Source organism: Schistocerca gregaria, chromosome 4 (assembly GCF_023897955.1).
Source record: "Schistocerca gregaria isolate iqSchGreg1 chromosome 4, iqSchGreg1.2, whole genome shotgun sequence".
Lineage (NCBI taxonomy): Eukaryota > Metazoa > Arthropoda > Insecta > Orthoptera > Acrididae > Schistocerca > Schistocerca gregaria.
The window spans coordinates 754,734,320-754,758,048 of NC_064923.1; the positions used below are offsets into that span (position 1 = coordinate 754,734,320).

At 38.7% G+C, this 23,729-nt stretch overlaps 1 protein-coding gene across 1 annotated transcript in view; it reads right to left on the reverse strand.

Moving 5' to 3' along the window:
• LOC126267900 (uncharacterized) overlaps positions 1-23,729 on the reverse strand; it is a 1,063,720-nt gene that overhangs the window by 157,073 nt on the left and 882,918 nt on the right. Inside the window, exon 34 of the mRNA XM_049973211.1 lies at positions 3,796-3,942. Within this exon, the coding sequence (XP_049829168.1) occupies positions 3,796-3,942 (147 nt within the window). The remainder of the gene's footprint in view (positions 1-3,795; positions 3,943-23,729) is intronic.

Genomic DNA, 23,729 nt, shown 5'->3' on the forward strand with positions numbered 1-23,729 from the left:
CGTGGTAACCTCCATTTGCCTGGCAGTGCAGCAACTCTATGTGGCATGGACTCAACAAGTTGTTGGAAGTCCCTTGTAGCATTTTGTACATAAACTGACTTCTTGATTATGTCCCATAAATGTTTGATGGGATTCATGTTAGGCAATCTGTGTGGCCAAATCATTCACTCAAATTGTCCAGACTGTTCTTCAATCTACTGCAAACAATTGCAGCCTGGTGACTTGTTTGGGGACATGAAGTCCATGAATGGCTGCAAATGTTCTCCAAGTATCTGAACATAGCCATTTCCAGCCAACGATCAGCTCACTTGGACCAGAGGACACAACCCATTAAATGTACACACAGACCACACTATTATGGAGCCATCATCAGCTTGCACGGTGCCTTGTTGCTGCTAGTAAAGACACCTGCATTGGTTGTCTGCTGCCATAGCTCATCAATGCCAAATTTTGCCACACTGTGCTAATGGATACATTTGTTGTACATCCCATACTGATTTCTGTGGTTATCTCACACAGTGTTAGTTGTCTGTTAGCACTGACAACTCTACACTAATGCGACTGCTCTCAGTTGTTAAGTGAAAACTGTTGGCCGCAGCATTCTCCGTTGGGAGAAGTAATACCTGAAATTTGATTTTCTCAGCATACATTTGAAATTGAGGATCTCAGAATATTGCATTCCTTCATAAAATGGAATGTCCTAGCCATCTAGCTCCAACTACCATTCTGCTTTCAAACTCTGTTAATTCCCATTGTGTGGCCATAACCACATTGGTCATCATTTCACACGAATCATCTGAGTACAAATGACAGTTCCTCCATTGCACTGTCCTTTTATAATCTGTGTTTATGCATTTCAGTATCCTGTGACTTTGGGCACCTCAGTATAGACTGCAGGTTTGATCAACTGAGGCAGATATACATTAGGTGAGAGCTTTGAAGACAGCAACTATGAGGTGGCCAGGGTGATTAGGTTTATGGATCTTAGGAAAAAGGTAAAAAGTGAGGCTGTGTGGTTTGGGTGTGGTAAGAAGTTCTATGGATTGAGGTGTTAGTCCTTGTGAGGGGCCTGAGGGACTGTAGGTCAGTTTGAATCACAGAGATGGGATCTTGATGACAGGTGCTGTACGTGTAGAGCCAGACAGCTGGTGTAGACCTTCATTTACATACTACCATCAGTCAAGTACCACAGTGACAAGCCCTTGTCTGCTGCGAGAATAATGATGGAGTTATCAGTTTTTAGCCCTACATCTGCATTTAGTCATGCTGCTTAGGTGAACAACCTGTTTCCTTCACACATAATGCCAACTGGAAATATCATTCTGCAACTGAATCCCAAAACCTTTACAACAGCAAACTGACACTGAACCATGTCTTGAACAGTTATGACGGCAATCCCAACTTGATCCACCAACGCTACCACAAAAACACCCCTTACACCCTTTTACACCCAGAACTGATTCACAATCCTTTCTCAGGTCACTGTAACATGACTGCAGCTTTTCCTCTGCAGCATTCCAGGTTCTTAGTTCCCTAAAAATGCAGAAAAATTTATGTTTTAGCGAATTTTGGCAGGACCAGGGAATCCCTACAGAAGTAGAAATCATTTACGTCCTATCTTCAATTTTGCTGATTTTCCTGTTACACAACCCATACTTATACAGACTTGCTCCTTTGATCATTGTACTTTCATGTTCACTAATTTTACTAGCTTTCCTGTGATAAAGTAAACTATAACAACAAATTTGTAGTTTTATTCATACGTACTTCTATAAATAGTTGTGCAGAACAATGCATCAAGCAATTCTCATTTAGCCACAAGCATGCAAATATTTATTTGCAAATATCTTTGTGACCTTCTTTGAGTCAGTCAGTCCGGGTTAATTTATCAACTGGTTAACATCTTAAAATTGCTTCCAACTGAAATGTATTGTCAATCAGCTATATGATTCCAGCCAAATGTAGTATTATATTGTGATTCACTCTGCAGTTAATTATTAATTTGCAGATATCATATGGATTGTTTGTATGAACATTTACAACCTCATGTCATTCCTGGCTAATGTTCACATCACTGAGAGGTAAAGGTTGGATTAACACCAAGTTGAAATGTTTCAGGGTACAAATGGGATTAAATCCCACTATCTTTAGGTTTGAGGCACACACATTACCACTAGACCACCAGTCCCTACATCAATAGGTTGATATTGATGAAAGGAACTTAACACTCAATACAAGAAAATATGAAGATGGAGAAAATCTAAGACTTAACAAAACAGTAAAAAATTAAAGATGCAAATAATAATAATAAGCTTTTGCTATTTAATGTTTTTCCAATATAATAAATGTTGTTAAACAATGAAGTTCAGAGTCTCCAGGTGATTAAGTCCTACTACGCCTCACACCAATATTACGTCCCTTGGAAATAAAAAAAATGTTTGTTCTATACCTCCTCATGTTTTTATCAAGACCTGTCTTCCATTTTCAATATCTGCAAAGACTTACAATATAAAAGTGAGCAAGCAGGTAAATGTTTCACAGCAACAATTCCTGCTCTGCGTTAACATTTTCCTCCTCAATAATTTTTTCCTGGAGACTCCTCCACAGGGCATCTGATTGTAGCCAATTGAGAGACACTTATGGTTCAGGAAAAGATTCCTGATAGATTCAAATATGTACTTTTTAAGCCCATTAGAATCAATATCTGGAGAGGTGAAGGAAAGAATTAAAAAGCCTGGACATCCTTGCAGAAGAGGGGCCTTCCAGGGACTCTAACTTCCCCAACTTTGTGTGATGGAAACTGAAAATGATGAGAACGTAAGTACCTCAATGACTGAGCAACATACAGAAATGGAGTCTCCTCCCACCAAAAGTGGAACTCTCTGCTACTGTGCTACAGCACGTAATGCAGACTGGCAGGTGAAACACAACCTGCTGGGCACATGTCACACAAACAAAACTCTGGAATGAACACCACAGTATTACCATGTGTTATCAATGCTCAGTTGTGCACAACATTAACATTTTCTACACGACAATGAAAAACCCAGAATGGACCGTAACAGAAGTATGAAGGTGATAGTTGCCACTCACCATATAATGGAGATGCTGAGTCCAGGACTGCCACAACAAAAAGATTGTGAGAATGTGAGCTTTTAGCCAACAAGGCCTTCATCAGAAATAGACAACACACACTGACATACGCACGCAAATGCAACTCACACACACATGACTAGACTCTGGCTGCTGAGGCCAGAACTATATGTCATCTATTTCTGACGAAGGCCTTGTTGGCCAAAAGCTCACTTTCTGACAGTCTTTTTGTTATGCCTGTCTGTGACTCAGCATCTCTGCTACATGATGAGTAGCTATTATTCTCTTCATAATATTGTTATTTTCTATATAAGTGTAAATGGTTTGATAAACATTCCATGGACAAGAAAGTACTTATCTGGACAATCAACACCCTGTCCCCAAGATCAGATGATCTCACTCTTTTTTTTTTTTTTTATTCAACGTGTATAGGATCCTGCCAAGACTGGAGAGCACATCTTGAACCCTCACTCACAAATCATTATAGTGAGGTGCATTATTGATGACTTTCAAAGAATCCCAGTGTGTTCTGGATTCCAGACAATGATGTGTTGACAATGTCATTACCGAGAGAAGTAATCTGCCTGCTGCTAGGAAGGTAAGATGAAAACAAGTGTTCTTTTGTGTTTTTACAATATTGAAACAACTGATAGTTCAGATTCTTTGTTTAATATTAAACCAGCTACAATTCTTTATCCTCACCTTGTGCACAGTGACAGATGTCTCCTTAAGCAGCTTCGCAGCAGACTCCGCAGCTCTGCGTGCCTCCTCTGCAGCTGCTGCCGCCGCCTGTGCAGCTGCCGCTTCTGCTCGAGCAGCTGCTAAGCTTGCCTCCACAGCCTGCTGCTCCTACAACAGAATAGTAATTTTTTGTGTGTGGAAGATAATCAATAGTACTAAATGAAGCATGACATACAAGTTCAATGCAACATTTTGATTTGAATGTTGTGAATGATTTCATCTTTATCTGACAACTCTTTATTCATTCCTCCCAATACATCACTCAGCATTAATTTGCTTTAACCAGCACCTGAATGTTTCCAGGTTACATCAACACAGACATTTTATAGGCACAATAACACCGACATCTAAAAAGAAAGAGATTTTCTGCACGGCTGAAAAGATCAAAGAATAAACAGATCTGCACAGTTTTCACACAAAAGTCAACTATAAAAGTTTTACAATCAAAGTTCCCTTGAAACTTTGATTACTGATGACATTTTAAAATATTAATTTTTACACCCTCACAAGTAAAACATGTTCAGATCCCTAAGTCACTTGCTTTGTGAAGATATCAGCCACTTTATATTCACTCTGTATATTTTCAGAGCAAAATTTACGTTCCTGAAACTCCAATACAAGGAGAAAATGCATACATAAATAGGCTTTGATCACTTGCAACTTTCACAATTCCTAGCCTACCAACTGGGCTTGCAAAATAGACTCCATAAGTGGATATAGTTCCAATGGTGCAAGTTCAATTAATGGGTGAATCAACCATAGGAACTCTTTTGCTGCTTCTCTGGCAGCTACAAACTGAGTTTCACATGTTGATAATACCTTACTGGTTCAGCACCTGCTGGCTGACCTTGCTACACAAAAGCTGTATGTGAAGAGAAATTCAGTCACAGAATAATGAGTGGTTGTTTCACTGGCATGGTTAGCATTACTAACTAAATGACTTCAGTTCACATGAAGTTCTGAAACTATTTATAGCAGCTGTTACTTCGACATACTTTAACATATGTTTCAGCATTGACCACTGACTACTTGCTAATTTTACCAGGAACAGTGGTATATAATTCACAGCAAAACAGATCTTAAATACAGTTTCACACCGTTTCTTAATAGGGAGCTTTAGTTGCCATACATGTAAATTGCTGCACTGTACATACTCCTTGACTAATACTGATACAGCATTTACTCCACCAAATTAAATTGATGGAGTAATGTGGTGCTTAAGTCTTGTGACTGATTAAAACAAATCCATCTTCACCACACCTGATAAATGTATTTGTTCATAATCTTGAATTCCATTTGCAATCTGCTTAGTAAGTCATTGATGATATTCTTTTCAGTTTTCAACCAACACATAAAAAGTATAAGCCTCCAAGTTTATCATATTAGAGAGGTCATCACACACACACACACACACACACATCAGTGTTGCATTTCTTGTTTTCCTGAAATGTTCTATATCCTGGAGGATCTTTTACTAAGTATCAACTGGAACAAATGGTACATCTACTTTAATCTAATCTAAACTGACACACTTGAGCTGTACATGCAGACATGTTGGAGAATGTTTTAACAATAGTGTTTTAAAGAGTTTCACACTCTATTGGTATCATCAATAAATCCCACAAATTCCTTCCTTGAGCAGTACCATTTAAAAAGGTTGCCTTTAAGTCAAACTGTACTAGTGTAAACAGTCATAGTTGGAGTAATCAGTACTGCCGTAATCCGTTCAAATTATAAAAATGTATATATGTATGTACATTCCACATCTCCTCCTAAACCATTGGACTAATTTCAACCAGACTTGGTACACACATCATTTACTGTCTGGAAAGAATCACTGTGGGGGGTAAGAACCACCCACTATCGAAGGAATAGGAGTGGGGGCGAAAATGCAATAAATAAATGATGTGAGAATACCTATAATTTAGTCATTCAGTATTTGACAATGAGACCACTTAAAGACTTGCAATAAACTTTAGATGCAAGTTCAAACTTTTAAGAAACTTTTTTTTGCCGATGACCACCTCAAAATGACGAAAGAAGAAAAGTTTATTGCTTAATACATTTTCAATGTTCATGCAATGTCACTGCCAGATGAACCATAACATTTTAATTTATTACTTCTTTACTAATAACTGTTTTCACAATGTATAGTATGCACAGAATACTGTGACCGGTAGATGCACAGATGGCAGGGGACGTGTGGGGAAAGTGGTAGTGGAGGGGGTTATGGGAAGACACTTTAGGGGAAATCCAGAGTGCTGGAGGGGAAGTGCCATTCTAAAATGAAACCTACACTCACATTTTCTGTAAATATTAAGTGGGGGCCTCCACGCCCACACTTCTTGGTGCCCATTCAAACAGATCTACTGTCACCTCTGCTTTGGTTAGCATCTAAAAAGAATTTTGCCAAAAATGCTGCAATTTATTTTCACCTGGCCTGTTAGACCTTTGTAACCTTAAGTAAAGCGTGATGAATGGCAAATTTTGAGTAAAACCTACACATTTCTCTCACTGCCATGTTAAAATTTGCTTCTTGTGTCAAAACACAACAGAGTTTATACAGTTTCACCTCACTAACATGTATGCAGATGCAGTGGCAAAAGAATTCTGAAAAAGTGAGGAAAAATATGGTCAGTAGCTTACTAAAAAGCATGTTCTCAATACAAAATAAATGTGTAATGTCTTCACTTATGCTGTTCGAAAACCCATAGCATTTCTTGTTTCACCAGCTATCGATGGCCCTGAAAAATTGCATTCTTTCATCAAAAAAGATTGTAATTAGTGGAATAACATGGTAGATACTGAGTTTTTCATAATAACCATAAGGCAAAATACTCTCCTCTTTGCATGCTATCATTTACCACAATCTCATTTCAGTATCTCAAACTGTCTATGAAATATGAGGAATGTTATGGATATTTCACTCTGGCTGGTGTGGTGTGAACACAAATGAGTGTGCTATGTCGGATCAATTTTCTCAAGATTGGTGTCAGATAGAGACCTCCACCCAAGTCTAAAGAAAAATTCCATTAGTTAGATAAATTCCGTACACTGCAACATATTATGTAATATGCACCAAGTACACAATCACCGTGACCTCTATTTTTCATTGCGAACTTTTAGAAATTTTGCACAGTGTCTTATTTCCACATAAATATCACAATAACTATGACCACTAATGAAATGATGAGCACCTCATCATGAGCCTGACACATAAAGTTATAAGCAAAACAAAAATGATTTTTTTGTACCGAATAGTTTCTGAAAATCACTTGAGGAAGGCTGCAGGGCCTGTGCTTTCACGCTGTAATCACCCAACGGCCAAAATGTTTCAGACACTGTTCGTCTCCTCTTTCGAAGGAACAAATGAACTCACAGGACACATTGTACGAAAACTGGTCACTGCGCATCAGCTACCGTATGGTGCGCAGACTATACTTTGCAGATAGTATTCACACATATCACTTAGTGTACCAGAAAAATTAATACATTGTAGAACACACAGTTCAGGGTATATGACTTCATAAAAACTGAGGTGAATGAAAAACTGCCGCATCATGCAAGACGTTTTAATTTATTACTTCTTTTCTGAGGAGATATGACATCACAGACACTAAGAGGAATGTGAAACTGCCACATCATGCAAGACATTGCAATTTATTACTTCTTTCTGCTACCTTCATTTGCAAACAGTATCCACATATGTTGCTGAATGTATGTAGAAAAATCTATCATTGTATGACACATAGATCAGGAGATATGACATAATAAACACAGAGATGCATGATAAAGTACCGTATCATGCAAGATGCTTTAATTCATTACTTCTTTACTACTAACTCTCTCCACAACATGTTTCACAGACAGTAGGCACATACACCATTGGATGTACCTGCAAAATTATATCACTGTAGGACACACAGTTCAGGAGATACGATGTAATATTCATTAAGCTGTATGAAAACAAAACTGCAGGGCGAAGTTTGCTAGACATACAGGAGAAATGTGTGTACAAATACTTATGAAATATGTTAAATACACATGAAATATGCTACTGGCCATTAAAATTGCTACACCACGAAGACGATGTGCTGCAGGCGCGAAATTTAACCGACACGAAGAAGATGCTGTGATATGCAAATGATTAGCTTTTCAGAGCATTCACACAAGGTTGGCACCGGTGGTGACACCTACAATGTGCTGACACAAGGAAAGTTTCCAAATGATTTCTCATACACAAACAGCAGTTTACCGGTGTTGCCCGGTGAAACATTGTTGTGATGCCTTGTGTAAGAAGGAGAAATGTGTACCATCATGTTTCCGGCTTCTATAAAGGTCGGATTGTAGCCTATCGCGATTGTGGTTTATCGTATCGCGACATTGCTGCTTGCGTTGGTCAAGATCCAATAACTGTTAGCAGAATATGGAATCAGTGTGTTCAGGATGGTAATATGGAATGCCATGGTGGATCCCAATGGCCTCGTATCACTAGCAATTGAGATGACAGGCATCTTATCCGCATGGTTGTAATGGATTGTGCAGCCACGTCTCGATCCCTGAGTCAACAGATGGGGACGTTTGCAAGACAACAACCATCTGCACGCACAGTTTGACGATGTTTCCATCAGCATGAATTATCAGCTCGGAGACCATGGCTGCTGTTACCCTTGATGCCGCATCACAGACAGGAGTGCCTGTGATGGTGTACTCAATGACGAACCTGGGTCCACAAATGGCAGAACATCATTTTTTCGGATGAATCCAGGTTCTGTTTACAGCATCACGATGGTCGCATCCGTGTTTGGATACATCGTGGAACGCACATTGGAAGCGTGTATTCATCATCACCATACTGGCGTATCATCTGGCGTGATGGTGAGGCGTGCCATTGGTGACACGTCTTGGTCACCTGTTGTTCGCATTGATGGCATTTTGAACAGTGGACATTGCATTTCAAATCTGTGGCTCTACCCTTCATCGGATCCCTGCGAAACCCTACATTTCAGCAGAATAATGCATGACCACATGTTGCAGATCCTGTACAGGCCTCTCTGGATACAGAAAATGTTTACCTGGCCAGCACATTCTCCAGATCTCTCACCAACTGAAAACGTCTGGTTAATGGTGGCCGAGCAACAGGCTCATCACAACACGCCAGTCACTACTCTTGATGAACTGTGGTATCGTGTTGAAGCTGCATGAGCAGCTGTAGCTGTACACGCCATCCAAGCTCTGTTTGACTCAATGCCCAGGCATACCAAGGCCATTATTACGGCCAGAGGTGGTTGTTCTGGGTACTGATTTCTCAGGGTCTAGGCACCCAAATTACATGAAAATGTAATCACATGCCAGTTTTAGTATAACATATTTGTCCAATGAATACCCGTTTATCATCTGCATTTCTTCTTGGTATAGCAATTTTAATGGCCAGTAGTGTATGTTTGATTTGCCTGTGAGAACATCCATGGGTAAAAAGCTCATCCTAAACCTGTGGAATGATTTCAATCCAATTTGGTACAAATATTAGTTACATTCTGGAAAGAAATACAAATATTAGTACAAATATTAGTTACATTCTGGAAAGAAATACCGTAGGAGAAACAAAACCATCACCCTTCTATTAGTATCAGTGTGGTAACGTGGGGAGAGAAGGAAGGATGGGGGGATGGATGGACACCAAGGGGGAAGGAGGAGACAGGCACACAGGTAGGAGGAGAGACAGGGAAGAGGGAAATGGACAGAGAGAAAGGAGAGCAGGATATGGGCAGAGAAAGGCAAGAGAAGGGGAGGGGAGGAAACGGACGCAGAAAGGAAAGGGGAAGAGATGAACAGGGAGAGGGGGAGGAGGAGATGGATTTAGAGGGGGGAGGAGATGGAAAGAGGGGGACACAGCAGATGGACAAGGGGGAGGGGTTTAGCAGACTGACAGGGAGAGGGAGGAGGAAGAAACAGACATAAATAGGGGCCAGAGAAGATAGACGGGGAGTGCAATGCCAGGTGCTCAGCTAGTTATAACATAGTAAGTGATTGAATTGTTTCATAATACATAATACCCACTGAAGCCCTGAATGACTAGCTGGCTTTATAACAGTTCAAAATTGATTCCTGTTTCAAAGATGAGCCTTTGAATTTCCAGACCATCTTCCTTTGGGTGTATATTCCACTGAAGACATGTTGACCCACATTGTCTAACACATTTCTACATACATTAAAAACAAAGATTCCAAGACTTACCAAGCGGGAAAGCGCCGGCAGACAGGCACATGAACAAAACACACAAACACACACACAGAATTACGAGCTTTCGCAACTGGCAGTTGCTTCGTCAGGAAAGAGGGAAGGAGAGGGAAAAATGAAAGGATGTGGGTTTTAAGGGAGAGGGTAAGGAGTCATTCCAATCCCGGGAGCGGAAAGACTTCCCTTAGGGGAAAAAAAGGACAGGTGTACACTTGCACACACACACACATATCCATCCGCACATACACAGACACAGGTCTCTCCCTTAAAACCCACATCCTTTCATTTTTCCCTCTCCTTCCCTCTTTCCTGACGAAGCAACTGCCAGTTGCGAAAGCTCGTAATTCTGTGTGTGTGTTTGTGTGTTTTGTTCATGTGCCTGTCTGCCGGCGCTTTCCCGCTTGGTAAGTCTTGGAATCTTTGTTTTTAATATATTTTTCCCATGTGGAAGTTTCTTTCTGTTTTATTTACATTTCTACATACGGTATCAGTGACATAAGTGTCTTGACTTGGTACTAACATACATACCTTGTCTGGAAATACGTCAGGGTTTTTCCTGTAACTATAAACAGTTTCAGTATTGTAAACAAGAACTGCCCATTACCCTTTTCCTTATAAGTTCTATGTCACTCTTTTGGAACACGTACATAACATTAAATTACAAATATTAATAGTATTTAGACAAGCGTTTCACCTGTACAACACATATGGAATCTTCTCACCAAATCTATTTGCCCATAGTTCAATTGAGAATGTACATAGCACTAATGATTGCTCCTGGCCATAAACACATTGGCAAATTCATTAACAAGAGCACTCACTTTGCAAGTTTTACAAGTATTCTCTTTGAATGTTCGGCATAGCCACAGTGTTGAGCAATAAAGGAATCTACAAAAATCAGTTATTTGCCACTGGATTTCAAAAGTCATTGAGGCTTTTAATTTCCAAATTCATTGTGACCATCATATTGAACCTCTGACTGGGTACCACGAAAAATTTTGTATAGTCGCTTGCAAAACACATGATTTACCTCAAACATCCTAAAGACTCATTTTTAAGGATACACATAAATCTGGCTGTATTATTTCCACAAGTCCATTGTTACACCATTAATGTCCATGGAAACGATCACAGTATTGCTTCTCAAACAACAGAGAGTCTGTGTAGGAACATCAACAGTATTATGAAAATGACAGATTGCTGCTTACCATAAAGATGATACATTGAGTTGAGCCAGGCACAACAAAAAGACTGTTACACATTTAGCTTTCAACCAGAGCCTTCTTCAGAACAGAAAAGAAAACATACATACATTCACACAAGCGAGCACACCTCATGCAGGCACAACCACTAACTCTGGCTGTTCTGGCCAGAATGCAGTGGTGCCATGATGTGTGGAAGCAACAATCTGGAGTGAAGTGGGGAGGGGGAGGAATAGCACAGTAGAAGTGGGGGCAGAGAAGACAGTGTTGCATGGTGGCGCACATACAGGTTAGATGATAGCTGGACGAAGCTGGCAGGTGCAGCATCAGGAGGCTGCGGGGAAGGTGGGGGAGTGGAAAAGGAGAGGGACAGAGAAGGGGGAAAAGACCAGTGGGTGCACTGGCAGAGGACAGCGCATAATGAGGGTGAGCAGACAGGATTTGGGACGGGGTGCAGAGTGCACCCAAGGGGTTTTCCCCTTCTCTGTCCCTCTCCTTTTCCATTCTCCCTCCTCCTCCCACACCCTCCCAACACTGTGCCTGGCAGCCTTGTCCAGCTATCATCTAGCTCCTGCACTCTCCACCACACAGGGCTGACTCCTGATGCCTGTTCCCTGCCCCACTCCAGATTGCTGCTCGCATATGACATGACACTGTAGCATTCTGGCCAGAGTGACCAGAGTTAGCAGCCATGTGTACATGAGGTGTGTTTTCCTGTGAGAATGTATGTATGTTTCCTTTTCTTTACTGAAGAAGGCTCTGTCCAAAAGCTAAATGCATGACAACCTTTTCAATGTGACAGTCTGAAATTACGACGTACTTTCCATCTAACATAAATGTTCCTCATCATTTATCAAAGCTTTGAAGCAAATTCTACCATTTCCTGCAACATTCATCATCAACATAAACCTCAATAAGTGCTTATAAAATGAGAAAACTGAAAACCATTCACCATGATGTGTTAAGATGATCTCCTGAACAGCATTCAGAAATTTACTGATAATGATAAATTCTTAACTGTTGGAAACACTGCCAGATGTATGTTCATCACTTTTGAGCAGTTTCCTTTCTTCCCCAAAATTTAAGTACTTGAAAGACTCAGGTGATAGCTTGTCTGATTTGACAATTTGGTAAACCTTTTGATTTGTTTCCCTTTACTATATTCACTTTCAACTGTTATTACCACTTATGCACACAGCACTGTCATGTGTTAAAACTACAAATTTATCAGGTGTTTGCGGTCTTCTGGCAGTAACTACATATTTTGCTGAATACTTTCGTTAAATAGCCATCACTCTGTGGTGCAAAATATGATAAGTCATTTCTCTTCTGGCTGTGATTTTCCATATTATTTCCCACATGGTAAAACTAAAAAGTTCTGTTTGGATAGAGTTTACTTTGTGTATTGTTCAAAACTTCCTTCTCGTTTTACTCATACATGCTGAGCTGTTCTCCATGCAGCTAACACAGTCATCACTTAAGGCTGTAATGTTTCAATAATAATCTGACTTACTGACTAATAAATGTTATCTCATTCGTTCTGTATCAGGTTATTTGCTGCAGTTTATCCTGCAATTGCACCAGTTTTAAGATGCTAATTATGGAAACTTCATTTACTTCTTTGACACTTCACCGTAAATTTCATTTATGTCTTTACTGTGCTAGTCACTTACAATGTAGGTTGAGTGTACTATCAGTATTTTTTATTTTTATTTATTTATTTTTGCTCTAATGTATTGCTCACAAATGGTGCCTCTGCCTAAACAAAATTTTTTACCATTTTCTCATTGTGCTCATTCCCAAGAGATGTATAGATGAGGAAGTTGCCTGACTATTCTTAGAATATAGTTTCTCAGAATTTTAACAGCAAATCTTCCCATGATGCACAAAGTCTCTCTTGTATTGGAACTTGATGAATCACTCTGTGATGCTCTTGTGTTTACCAAACTAATCCATGACAAAATGGACAGCTCTTGTTTAGACATTCTCTATCTCATTTTTTTCACTTCCCTCTTAAGAGTCCTAATCTGATGATCAGTACTCAAGATTCAGTTGAACAAGAGACTATTAACTACCTCTTCCATATGTGAATTATAGTTCCTTGGGATAGAGTATGGAAAGTTCTGGAACATAAATAATCTAGGAGTAAACAAACACACTCCTGTGAAGCTACATTTGTGTTGTATTGTATTGTGTTTTATTCATCTCGTGACGTCCATTTGCAATCCATTTGGTTTGCGTATAGGAGACATGACAAAAATTTATAAAACAATGACAATGATTTTTATGTTAATAGATAATAGCACTATAATAAATAACAACATTATAAGGATATTTCTTGGAATGTGTAACACATTGTACCCAGCTCAAATTTCCAGTTCGTCCTGCATGAATTTACCCATTGAGTAAAAAAAAAAAAAAAAAAATCCATAATAATACAACAGATTGATATCAATTATTTGCACACATAGTTATATGAATCTGATCAATGTCCCTTCTCGAAAACAGCAATAACCTGCACCTTTTCCACCTGCTTGGAATGATTCAACTCTCCAGATAAAGAAAGATGTACAAGTTTATTGATATGATGAAAGACTTTGTCAGATAATTAATCCAACAGTCTGCTTTTAAATGTGCCTCTCTGCTGATCAATGACTCTTTTATGTAGGGCATAGTCCATATCAATTCAGGCAGGATAGGAAAAAATCTTACCTTCATAGTCTGAGATGTTATTGAATTTAGCATATATTAAGATGAAGGACCAAGTATGGAACACATATTTTTTTGATTACTCCAAAAAAAATTCTGCTCTGAGATACAGCCCTCCAAAGATGAAACTGTGCATACCATTTTCAAGATGGGAATTTTGGAAAACAGTTCTAGGTATTGTGTTGGTTTTTTTTATTTGAAAGATAATTGCTTTATGATTACAAAGAAATCCTCCATTTGGACTTATCTGTCAAAGTTCTTTTACTATAGTGTTCTGAACTTTTTTTATAATGTATGGAAAAAAATTTTTTTCTTCGAAAATGCCAATCCACAAAATCTTTTTTTTTCTGTTGATTAGTACCAAATAGTTCTACATTCGATGAAAGGAGAGCTTCCATTTTTAGGTTGAGCAGGTTTTATAAACAATTGAAATTTTTATCATATATAAAACCTGTTTTATTACCACACTATCACATAATAGTCTCATAAAAATCAAAACCTAGCATTATTTAACATAATTTTAGTTTTGAAAGATGAGTAAGAGACTCAGTTTTCAAGCATTTTAAATGGTTCCAAAATGTATGTGAAAGGTCCAAAGACTTAAAGGTTACAATTTATACAACTTCTGTGTGCTCTGTTTTGTACTGAAATTAGCCAGTCAATGAACTAAAAATGTGTTCCACTGCTTCAATATCTTCTTTTGTTGTAGAGTGATGCTTTTCTGTTGAACCAACAGGAACTGGAGCACTTACAATCTTCAAAACATTGTGAACAGGAAATGAGCACTATGGAATTGTTGCTGTCCTTCATCACTACAATTTCGTTTAACTCATAACTGGTGTCTATCATCTCTGCAACCCACCAGTCACAGTCATACACATGTGCCACAAACATCCCCCTTCTCAAGTTGTGAATCTGGCTATTATCCTGCTGTTTCTGAGTTGTTGGCCGAACGAACAAAATTTCTTCTTTCTTTCTCTTTTAGGTGTGCACAATATGAGTTCGCCCATCACTTTGAGTCCAAAAATGTGTCTTCTGAATTCCTTTCACAGGAGTAGTTTCTGCCCACAGAATTTTTCGATTTCCTCTTTGAAGAAAAGAATGAGGGCTGTGAATGTGTAAGAATATTTCACGACTCTCGTAAAATCCTCAGCATTCTGAAACGTAGCTGTATTTGGTCTCGAAAGATTATGTGTTGATGCATGGTGCTTCATCAAGCCTTCTACACCATCACATGACCCCCTTCCTGTGACCAGTAGCACTGTATACCCAGTCAGTTGGCACAAGCGACTTATTCAATTCAGACAGCTGGTAACAATTTTTAAAATGACTAGGAGCACCATTAGAAATAATTATGACCTTCTCTGCCCCTGTTTGGAGCTGAAGAATTTTGTGCAATGCTAGCAAAGCATGTGCTGAGTCATGTGCTGTGTCCTGTGTCACTACTTGTAAATGCAACACTTGAGGTCTTTTCAAACTATGTCACTCCTGTAAAAATTGAAACCTGGTCATTACTCCAATGATACCCTTGTACTTCTTGTGGAAAAATTGCAGACCAGTTCTCAGCAAAATCACAGTGAAGCACTAAACATAGTTCTTCGGCCTGTACACACCCTTTCACTTCTGCAAAGAGTTGTTGTTGCAATTTCTTCAGATACTGGTGCGTTACTGCTATCACTAACCATTTACCAAGTTCATCAGTGAAACTGTCAAAGACAACAGTTTTCTTAATTAGTTTATTTTCCTCTCATGTCGCACATATAATTTCTGCAGAGTTATCTGCTACGTCTTACAGGCCAAGTGTCTGTTAAGACAGTCCTCCTTTTCCAGGGCCGTCACCACATTCTTAAAACAAACAAGTCTCTCACTTTATGTCGCAGACTACTAATGTCTTCCACATGCCCAACCAAGAGTCATATGTCACGTGCTCCAAAGTTCTTCAAAGTTACCACACGAAGTTCAAAATTCGCACAGTACACACATAAACAGACATCTCTAGGTGGGTGTGAAACTACCCACTTAGGTCATAGTGCATAAAATTTTGATCTTCCAATATGTGAAGTTGTATAGTTGCTCTTATAAATTGCAAAGGTTTCTTTAATATTGTGAGTCATGTACCTCTTCATTTTCACAGCTTTTTGACCTTCAACTGTTACAGTTAAAAGTCTTTTGTTGTCACACTAATGAGAACAGTCCCATTAATCTTCCAGATAAAATGACTGCACTATTTGAACTTGAGTTGCTTCTACAGGATGACCATAATAGGGATCTGGTCTTCCAAAGACTCCTTTTATTTTGATTTGTCTACCATGTACTTTCATATTGACAGAACATGGTTCAAAATTATTTTCTTTGAAAATGGCTCTCGAATAATAGTTAAAACTTGCACCTTTTCACTGTAGGATGCACATATTCAACAGCTGAATTGATATTTGTGAAAAATTCCTTGCAAGAGTGCTTTGGTTCATTTTCTTCTGAAGATGGCAATTCTACTTTGAAGAGTGTGGTCAGTTTTGCTGTAGTGTATAGCTTTAATAATTTCTCTGCACTTTCTTGATGCATAGAGCTTATGACTTGACTTCAATGATCACGGTTTCTTAACAGGACTAACACATATCTCTGTAGTTGACTGATTTGAGGTATTTAATTCTTCCTCTATTGATGCAAAATCTGCATCATCTGCACCATAGAAGGCTTCACCTTGTTCAGATACTTTCATTGTTGTTATTCTGTCAAAACATTTAGAACACAAAATGTCGTCACTGGAAACGTCTTCACTTTGAAACAGAGTCTTGAAATGAGAACACTTATTCATAACCTGAACAAAGTATGTTTTTTGTTTGTCTTATATATCACTCTTTTATGGATATACAAATAGTCAGCACACTTCACTCTCCTGTGGCCCCAGTCAGAAGACATTTCAAACAGTCCTTTTCACAAAACACACTGCAACAGGCAAATTCCTCGCGAAAACACATAACTCACTGGATGGTCTCAGAAGTCTTAGAAGCCTCTTCAGTAAATATATTAGCACTGAACAACTACTATACAGAAACCTGCAATGAACAACCATGACAAAGAAACTGACAAAAAACTACAACAAAATGTAAGAAATATCTGCAACAATGAAAGTGAAAATAAATAACTACAACAAAGAAAGTGATAAGAAATAACTGCAACAAAGACAATAGAAATAAACATTGTAAAAAACAAATTAGTAAGAAACAACTTCAGTGAAGACATACATTACCCTTGAAAGTTAAAAAAAAAATGATTTTTCTAAATAAAACTTGTCCAACTTAAAAGTCGAAGCTCTCCTTTACAGAGAATATAGTACTACAAGGTACTAATAAACAGAAAAAAGATCTAACATTTCTGGAATGGCATTTCTGAAAAAAAAATCTGTAAATAATAAAAAAAATTCAAAAGGCAACAGTAAAAGAACTTTGGCATATATGTCCAAATGGAGGATACCATTGTAATCAGTTTTGCTGTAGTGTATTCATCTATTGCTTTAATAATTTCTCTGCACATATATGTCCAAATGGAGGATACCATTGTAATCATTAAGCAATTATCTTTCAGATAAAAAGACTCTAACAAAATATCTAGAACTGTTACAGAGATACAGCATTTTTTTTAAATTTCCGAAGTTCACATCTTCAAAGTGGTGTTTGCAGCGTAATCTTTGGAGGCCTGTATCTTGGGGATGGAATTTTTTTTGGAGAAAACAAAAAAATACATGTTTCTTACTTACTCCTGAATTTTAACATACGCTATATTCAATAGCATCTGAGACTATGAAGGTAACCCCCTGCCTGAAGTGATATGGATTATGCTATAGTGAGTAGCCATTTATTCTAATTTATATTGTTATTCCATCTCAGAGTGTCCATTGTTGGGTAAAACTATGTATACAGCCATTAGACTGGATAAAGATTGAATGATAAAAGTGTAATATCAACTCTTAACCTACTCAGAAAGAGGTACAAAACTGCTTCCTAATGTGTGGAGGACTGAAGACATCGATCAGTTTACTCAAACCACAATAAGTGTTTCAAAATTTTTATCATATAATAATAGTGCTTCAAAACCTCATCTATGCAAAATTCTATGTGGCAAATCAGTTCACTAACCAATGCTGGTGCATTCATTATTCCAACCACACCAATAAATGCATTTTTGTTTTAGAGAGCAAGCTGGTCATGAGATGAGACAGTTAATGATTTGCCCCCACCCCCACTCTCTTCCCCCCCCCCCCCCCACCCCTCCCAAGAAAGGTACAGAAAACAGAGAGTGAGACATTCCCTTTAACCTTTAACTACATTGTCCAGACCACCAAAGTTGTGATTCGCCGTTCAAAGGGAAAGCAGCAGTCATAGCAAAATATCTTAATCTTTAATTTGTTTACAAGACACATTTTTATTTGCTCACGTATCAGTGACATGAAATAACTAGAAACAGGCTGCCATTGATCAAACAAATATTACTAGTTTTCTTTTACATTTTGCAAGTGTCAACTGTGTGTCAGAGTGACATAGTAGCTGTACAATTTCCTCGAAAAAAACTATGAATTCCGACAAAGGATCTGAGAAACTGCACTCGTAGAGCACTACAATTTTTGTGAAGAAGTTGAACATATTTTTGATGTAGCACATATGGCTATGATTAATATTGACAAAGAAGAGCAGTTTTTAATCAGTCAACAGTTCAAGAATAGGCCAGGGTTCATGCACGAAATCGTTCATCAGCTGCCTGAGACAGGGAGAAATGCTTCTGAGTGAGAAGTGGTAATCATGAAGAAGCAAAACCAAAGCAATTTTGTATTTATAATATAAAATAAATATAATAATGTAATGGGAAAGAAGAAAAAAAGAAAGACAAAAAAGCAGTACCCATTTAATGCTGATAATTTACACATATTTTTGGTCATTTAGCCTTCTGTTGTTCAGAGTACTTTTGTATTTTACTTATTTCATTCCAACTGCTTTTGATAATGACATCAAGCTCAAGGCAGTTTGATTCAGAATTTTGAGGCAGTTCCATGACCATCAACAGAAAACACAGTGTCAGAAGTGAAGTTTCATTGCTACAAGTAAAACAGAAAAAAAGAACACAAACAGTAATGACTCCTAAGCCTACTGCTACACTTGTAAATGAAACATCAGTGATAGGGAAGTAGTACTCATTTCAGCAGCTAGTACTAAAAGGCTAGCCTCAAACTGTAGGGGTGGGGGGCACCTCTTTTCCTTTTTCCTATTGGGTCCAAATTCCATGTAACTCATTTTTTCCTACAATAGAAGCAAACTGCAATGTATCATACAAAATCATACTTTAAAAAATAAGGTTCTTCCTAGCATAGACCACTGAAATAAGATACCCTCACAGAAGATGCTGTGGCCTAGGCTGGCTCCTACAGCTTACCTGCCAATCACACAACAGTCTACCACAGGTTGCCTCCCTCCCAAGGCCTGCAACTCAACCGCAACCCATCACGCCTGCAGCAGCCGTTACAGTACCTGGTGGCGCTACATTTCTAGTTACAATGCTGCTATCAATGGCACTAGCTCACCTCTGCAAGTCACATAACTACCATAGCAGAATACTGTAAATAATCTTTCACAAAACCCAAAAATTTCTAGACACATGGAAGGCTGTTAGTGGCACCAAAGTTAGTGTCCAGTCACTCATGAATAAGAAAGGATATGAAATTGAGTGTACCAAAGCTAAAGCTGAAATGCTAAACTTGTTTTTCAAATGTTATGAAGGAAAATCCTCAGAACACTGAAAAGATAAGTGAAATAAGTGTAACTGTCAGTGGTGTTGAGAAACGACTAAAACTGTTAAAACTGAACAAAGCTCCAATGCCCTGATGTAATCCCTGTCAATGTTTTATACTAAATTTATGGCTGAGGTAACCCCTCTTCTAATTATAATCAATCATAGATCACTCAAATAAAAAATCATGCTTAGAAGTTGGAAGAAAGCATAGGTCAATGCTGTTTACAAGAAGAGTAGAAGAAGTGATACACAAAACTGCCATTGGATATCCTTAATATAAATTTGTTGTAGAATATATTATGAGCTCAAACATAATAATACCTCTCAGACAGATGACCTCCTCCATGCCAGTGAGCATGGATTTCATGCGAAGACCAACTCACATTTCTCTTGCATGACATACTGGAAGCTTTGGATCAAAGAAGGCAGGCAGATGCAGTATTTGTTCATTTCCAAAAATCATTTGACTCAGAACTACATCTGTGCTTATTGTCAAAAGTATGAACATATGAGGTATCAAGTCAAATTTGTGACTGGATTGAGGACTTTTGGGTTGAGAGAACATAGAACGTTATCAAGGATGACGAGTCATTCTCAGATGTTGAAGTAATTTCAGGTGTGTCCCAGGGAGGTGTGTTGGGACCCTAGCTCTTCATGTTGTATATTAATGACCTTGTGGAAAATATTAACAGTAACTTTGGACTTTTTGCTGATGATGCAGTTATCTATAATGAAGTACTGTCTGAAACAAGATGCATAAGTATTCAGCTTGATTTTGGTAGTATTTCAAAGTGGTGCAACGATTGACAACTTGCTTTAAATGTTCCGAACTGTAAAATTATGCACTTCTCAAAATGAACAAATACATAGCATCCTATGACTGCAATATCAATGAGTAGCAGTTGGAAAAAATAATAGAGGATGGAATGATCATTTGAACAAGGGGTATTAAGTTTAGGTTTTATTGTATGTATAACAAAATGGTATTATTATTTTTATGCTGTCTGTTAACATCAAAATTTTACCACAATTTGATGTGTCTCCTGTACCTGAATCAAACGATTTAGACAATGTACATCATGAGACAAATAAACCACAATTCACAATTGGCCAACTCATACAAATACTTAGGTGTAACATTTTGTAGGGATGTGAAATAGAATGCTCACACAGGGTCAGCTATGGGTAAAGTAGGTGACAGATTTTAGTTTACTGGCACAATACTGGGGAAATGCAATCACTCTACAAAAGGGATTGCTTAGAAATCACTCATGTGGCCCATTCTAGACTGTTGCTCATGTGTATTGGACCCATTCCAAAAAGGATCAACAGAGGTATTTTACATGTTCAGAGAATGGCAGCATGAACTGTCACAAGTTTGTTTGACCTATGCAAGCACAGAGGTGCTGAAGAATGTGAATGTACAAACTCTTTAAGTTACTAAACTATCCTGAGAAATCCACTTACAAAGTTTCAAGAACTGGCTATAATGGTGACTTTATGAATATACTACAACCTGGCCTAATGAATTTCCATTAAATTTTGGGCATGCAGCCTCGCAAATAAAATTTCTTCCACTGATATTTTGGCCGCATATTGTCTGGCCATCCTCAGAGTAAGTCGCAAGACATGAAAAGGTGCCAAGCGCAGCATTATATGCTCCAGTGCAGTGGTACGCACCTGCAAGTCACAGACGCTAGTCGGCAGCAAAGAGATATGCTTACATACGTGTCACCAGTGGTGAAGGAGTACAGACATTCGATTCACTTATCAATGTGTGTTCAGTGGCAATGACACCATGACAACTTCTCTGGAGTTTAATTATCCCAAGGGCTGGCTTCCATGCTTTGTCCAAATTAAATCATTATCTCTGTTTATTAAATTACTAGCTAATATAATTTCTATGGCTTCCTTGAAGACAGAATCCTGAAAGCAAGAGGTGGATGTTAGTATCTTCACATCACTGTAGTTCATGGAATACCCTGTATCAATACAATGTTCAGCCACAGTTGACTTGTCTGGCAGTGATAAACATGTGTATCTTTGATGTTCCACACATCTCTCATGAACGGTGCGTGTTGTTTGACCTATGTACGATTTCTCACACTTTCCACAAGTAAGCTGATATACACCTAGCTTAAGAGGCAATAAATTGTCCTTTACACAGCTGAGTAAAGTTGCAATCTTCGTGGGAGGCCGGAGGATCAGTGAAACACAATATTTCTTGAGAGTATGGCCTACCTTCGAGGAAAGAGCACTCACATAGGGCAAAAACACACTTGATCTGAAGGAATTACTATTTTCTTTCTCATGCCATACCTACATTCTAGGCTTTACACTGAATACTCTATGAATGTGTTGTGGAGAAAAGCCATTCACTTTAAAAATGCTCTTGAGGTATATGAGCTCTTCTTGCGAATTATCTTTATCAGATATGAAGTGCGCCCTATGCACTAAGATCTTAAGGATAGTAGCCTGTGAAGGATGATGATGGCTACTGAAATGTAAATATAGATTTTTATACATGCCGTATATTGTAAACCTTAACATACAAATCTATATCTACATGCCTGTAGCTGCCATCACCTTCACAGACCATAGGTGTCCTTAAGATCTTAGTGCACAGGATGCACTGAATATCCAATAAAGATAATTTGCAAGAAGAGCTCACATACTTCAAGAGCATTTTTAAAGCGAATGGATTTTCTCTGCAACAAATTCATAGAGCATTCAATGTAAAACAGAATGCATGTACAAGGTGGAATCCAAAATTTTCAGGACTGGTCCTGCCATCTGGAAAGTAGTTGTAGTAGGGCTTTGTGCTGCTAGGTGTATATCTGACGAGTCAGTGTGCGAAGTGGAATTCAGCTGGGAGGAAGAGTTGCATGCCCACTGTGATATCCATAATACTCTGTGTTTGGTGTGTGGCGATTTTAAGATGGATCTGCGAACAGAACAGCGAGTGTGTATCAAATTCCACGAGAATCTCAGAAAAATTGCTAAGGAGAACCTTAGAATGATTCAACAAGTGTTTGGGGGATAGAGCATGAGCTGTTTGTGTGTGTTTGAGTGGCATGCTCAGTTCAGGGCCGGCCGTACAGACATTGAAGATGATGCTCACACTGGAAAGCCCGTTGGCCACACAACGCCAGACATTGTTGCCAAACTTCAACAATTGGTTTGTGCGGATCACCATCGAACCATTCAAGACCTAGAGGATGAAGTGGGTATTGGTTATGGGGTATGTCAACGAATGTTGACTGCTAAACTGGGCATGCATCATGTCGCCACAAGATTTGTGCCACGGATCTTGACTGCTGATCAGAAGGCACAGCTAGTTGAAGTGTGCGCGGACCTTTGTCCGACCACATCTGATGATCCAACCTCCTTCTCAGCAGTTATCACCACCAACAAGATCTGGATTTATGGTTATGACCCAGAGACAAAGCAACAACTGTCCCAGTGGAAGAGCCTGGGCTCCCCAAGACCCAAATAAGCGAGACAGGTTGAGAGCAAAGTGAAGAGTATGATCGTCGTTTTCTTTGATACCAAGGGAATTGTGCACAAAGAATTCATCCCATCCAACCAAACAATGAATTCTGCATACTAATATGATGTTTTGCAGGGCTCCGTGAAAACGTGCAGTGACAATGTCCTGAACATTGGCGTCAAGGGAACTGACTGCAGAATAATGTCAACGTGCCCTATCACACGTCTTTGCTCACCATGACCTTTTTGGCAAAAAACAACATGGTGGTTGTACACCACCCACCGTACTCACCAGCTCTGGCACCTTGCGACTTTGCGCTATGCCCAAAACTGAAACTCAAATTGAAAGGCTGTCAGTTTGACACTATAAGAGAGGATTCAAGAAGCATTGCTGGCAGTGATAAACACCCTCAAATAACAGAACTTCCAGAAAATGTTTGACAAGTGGTAGAAGCACTGGAAACAGTGTGTACA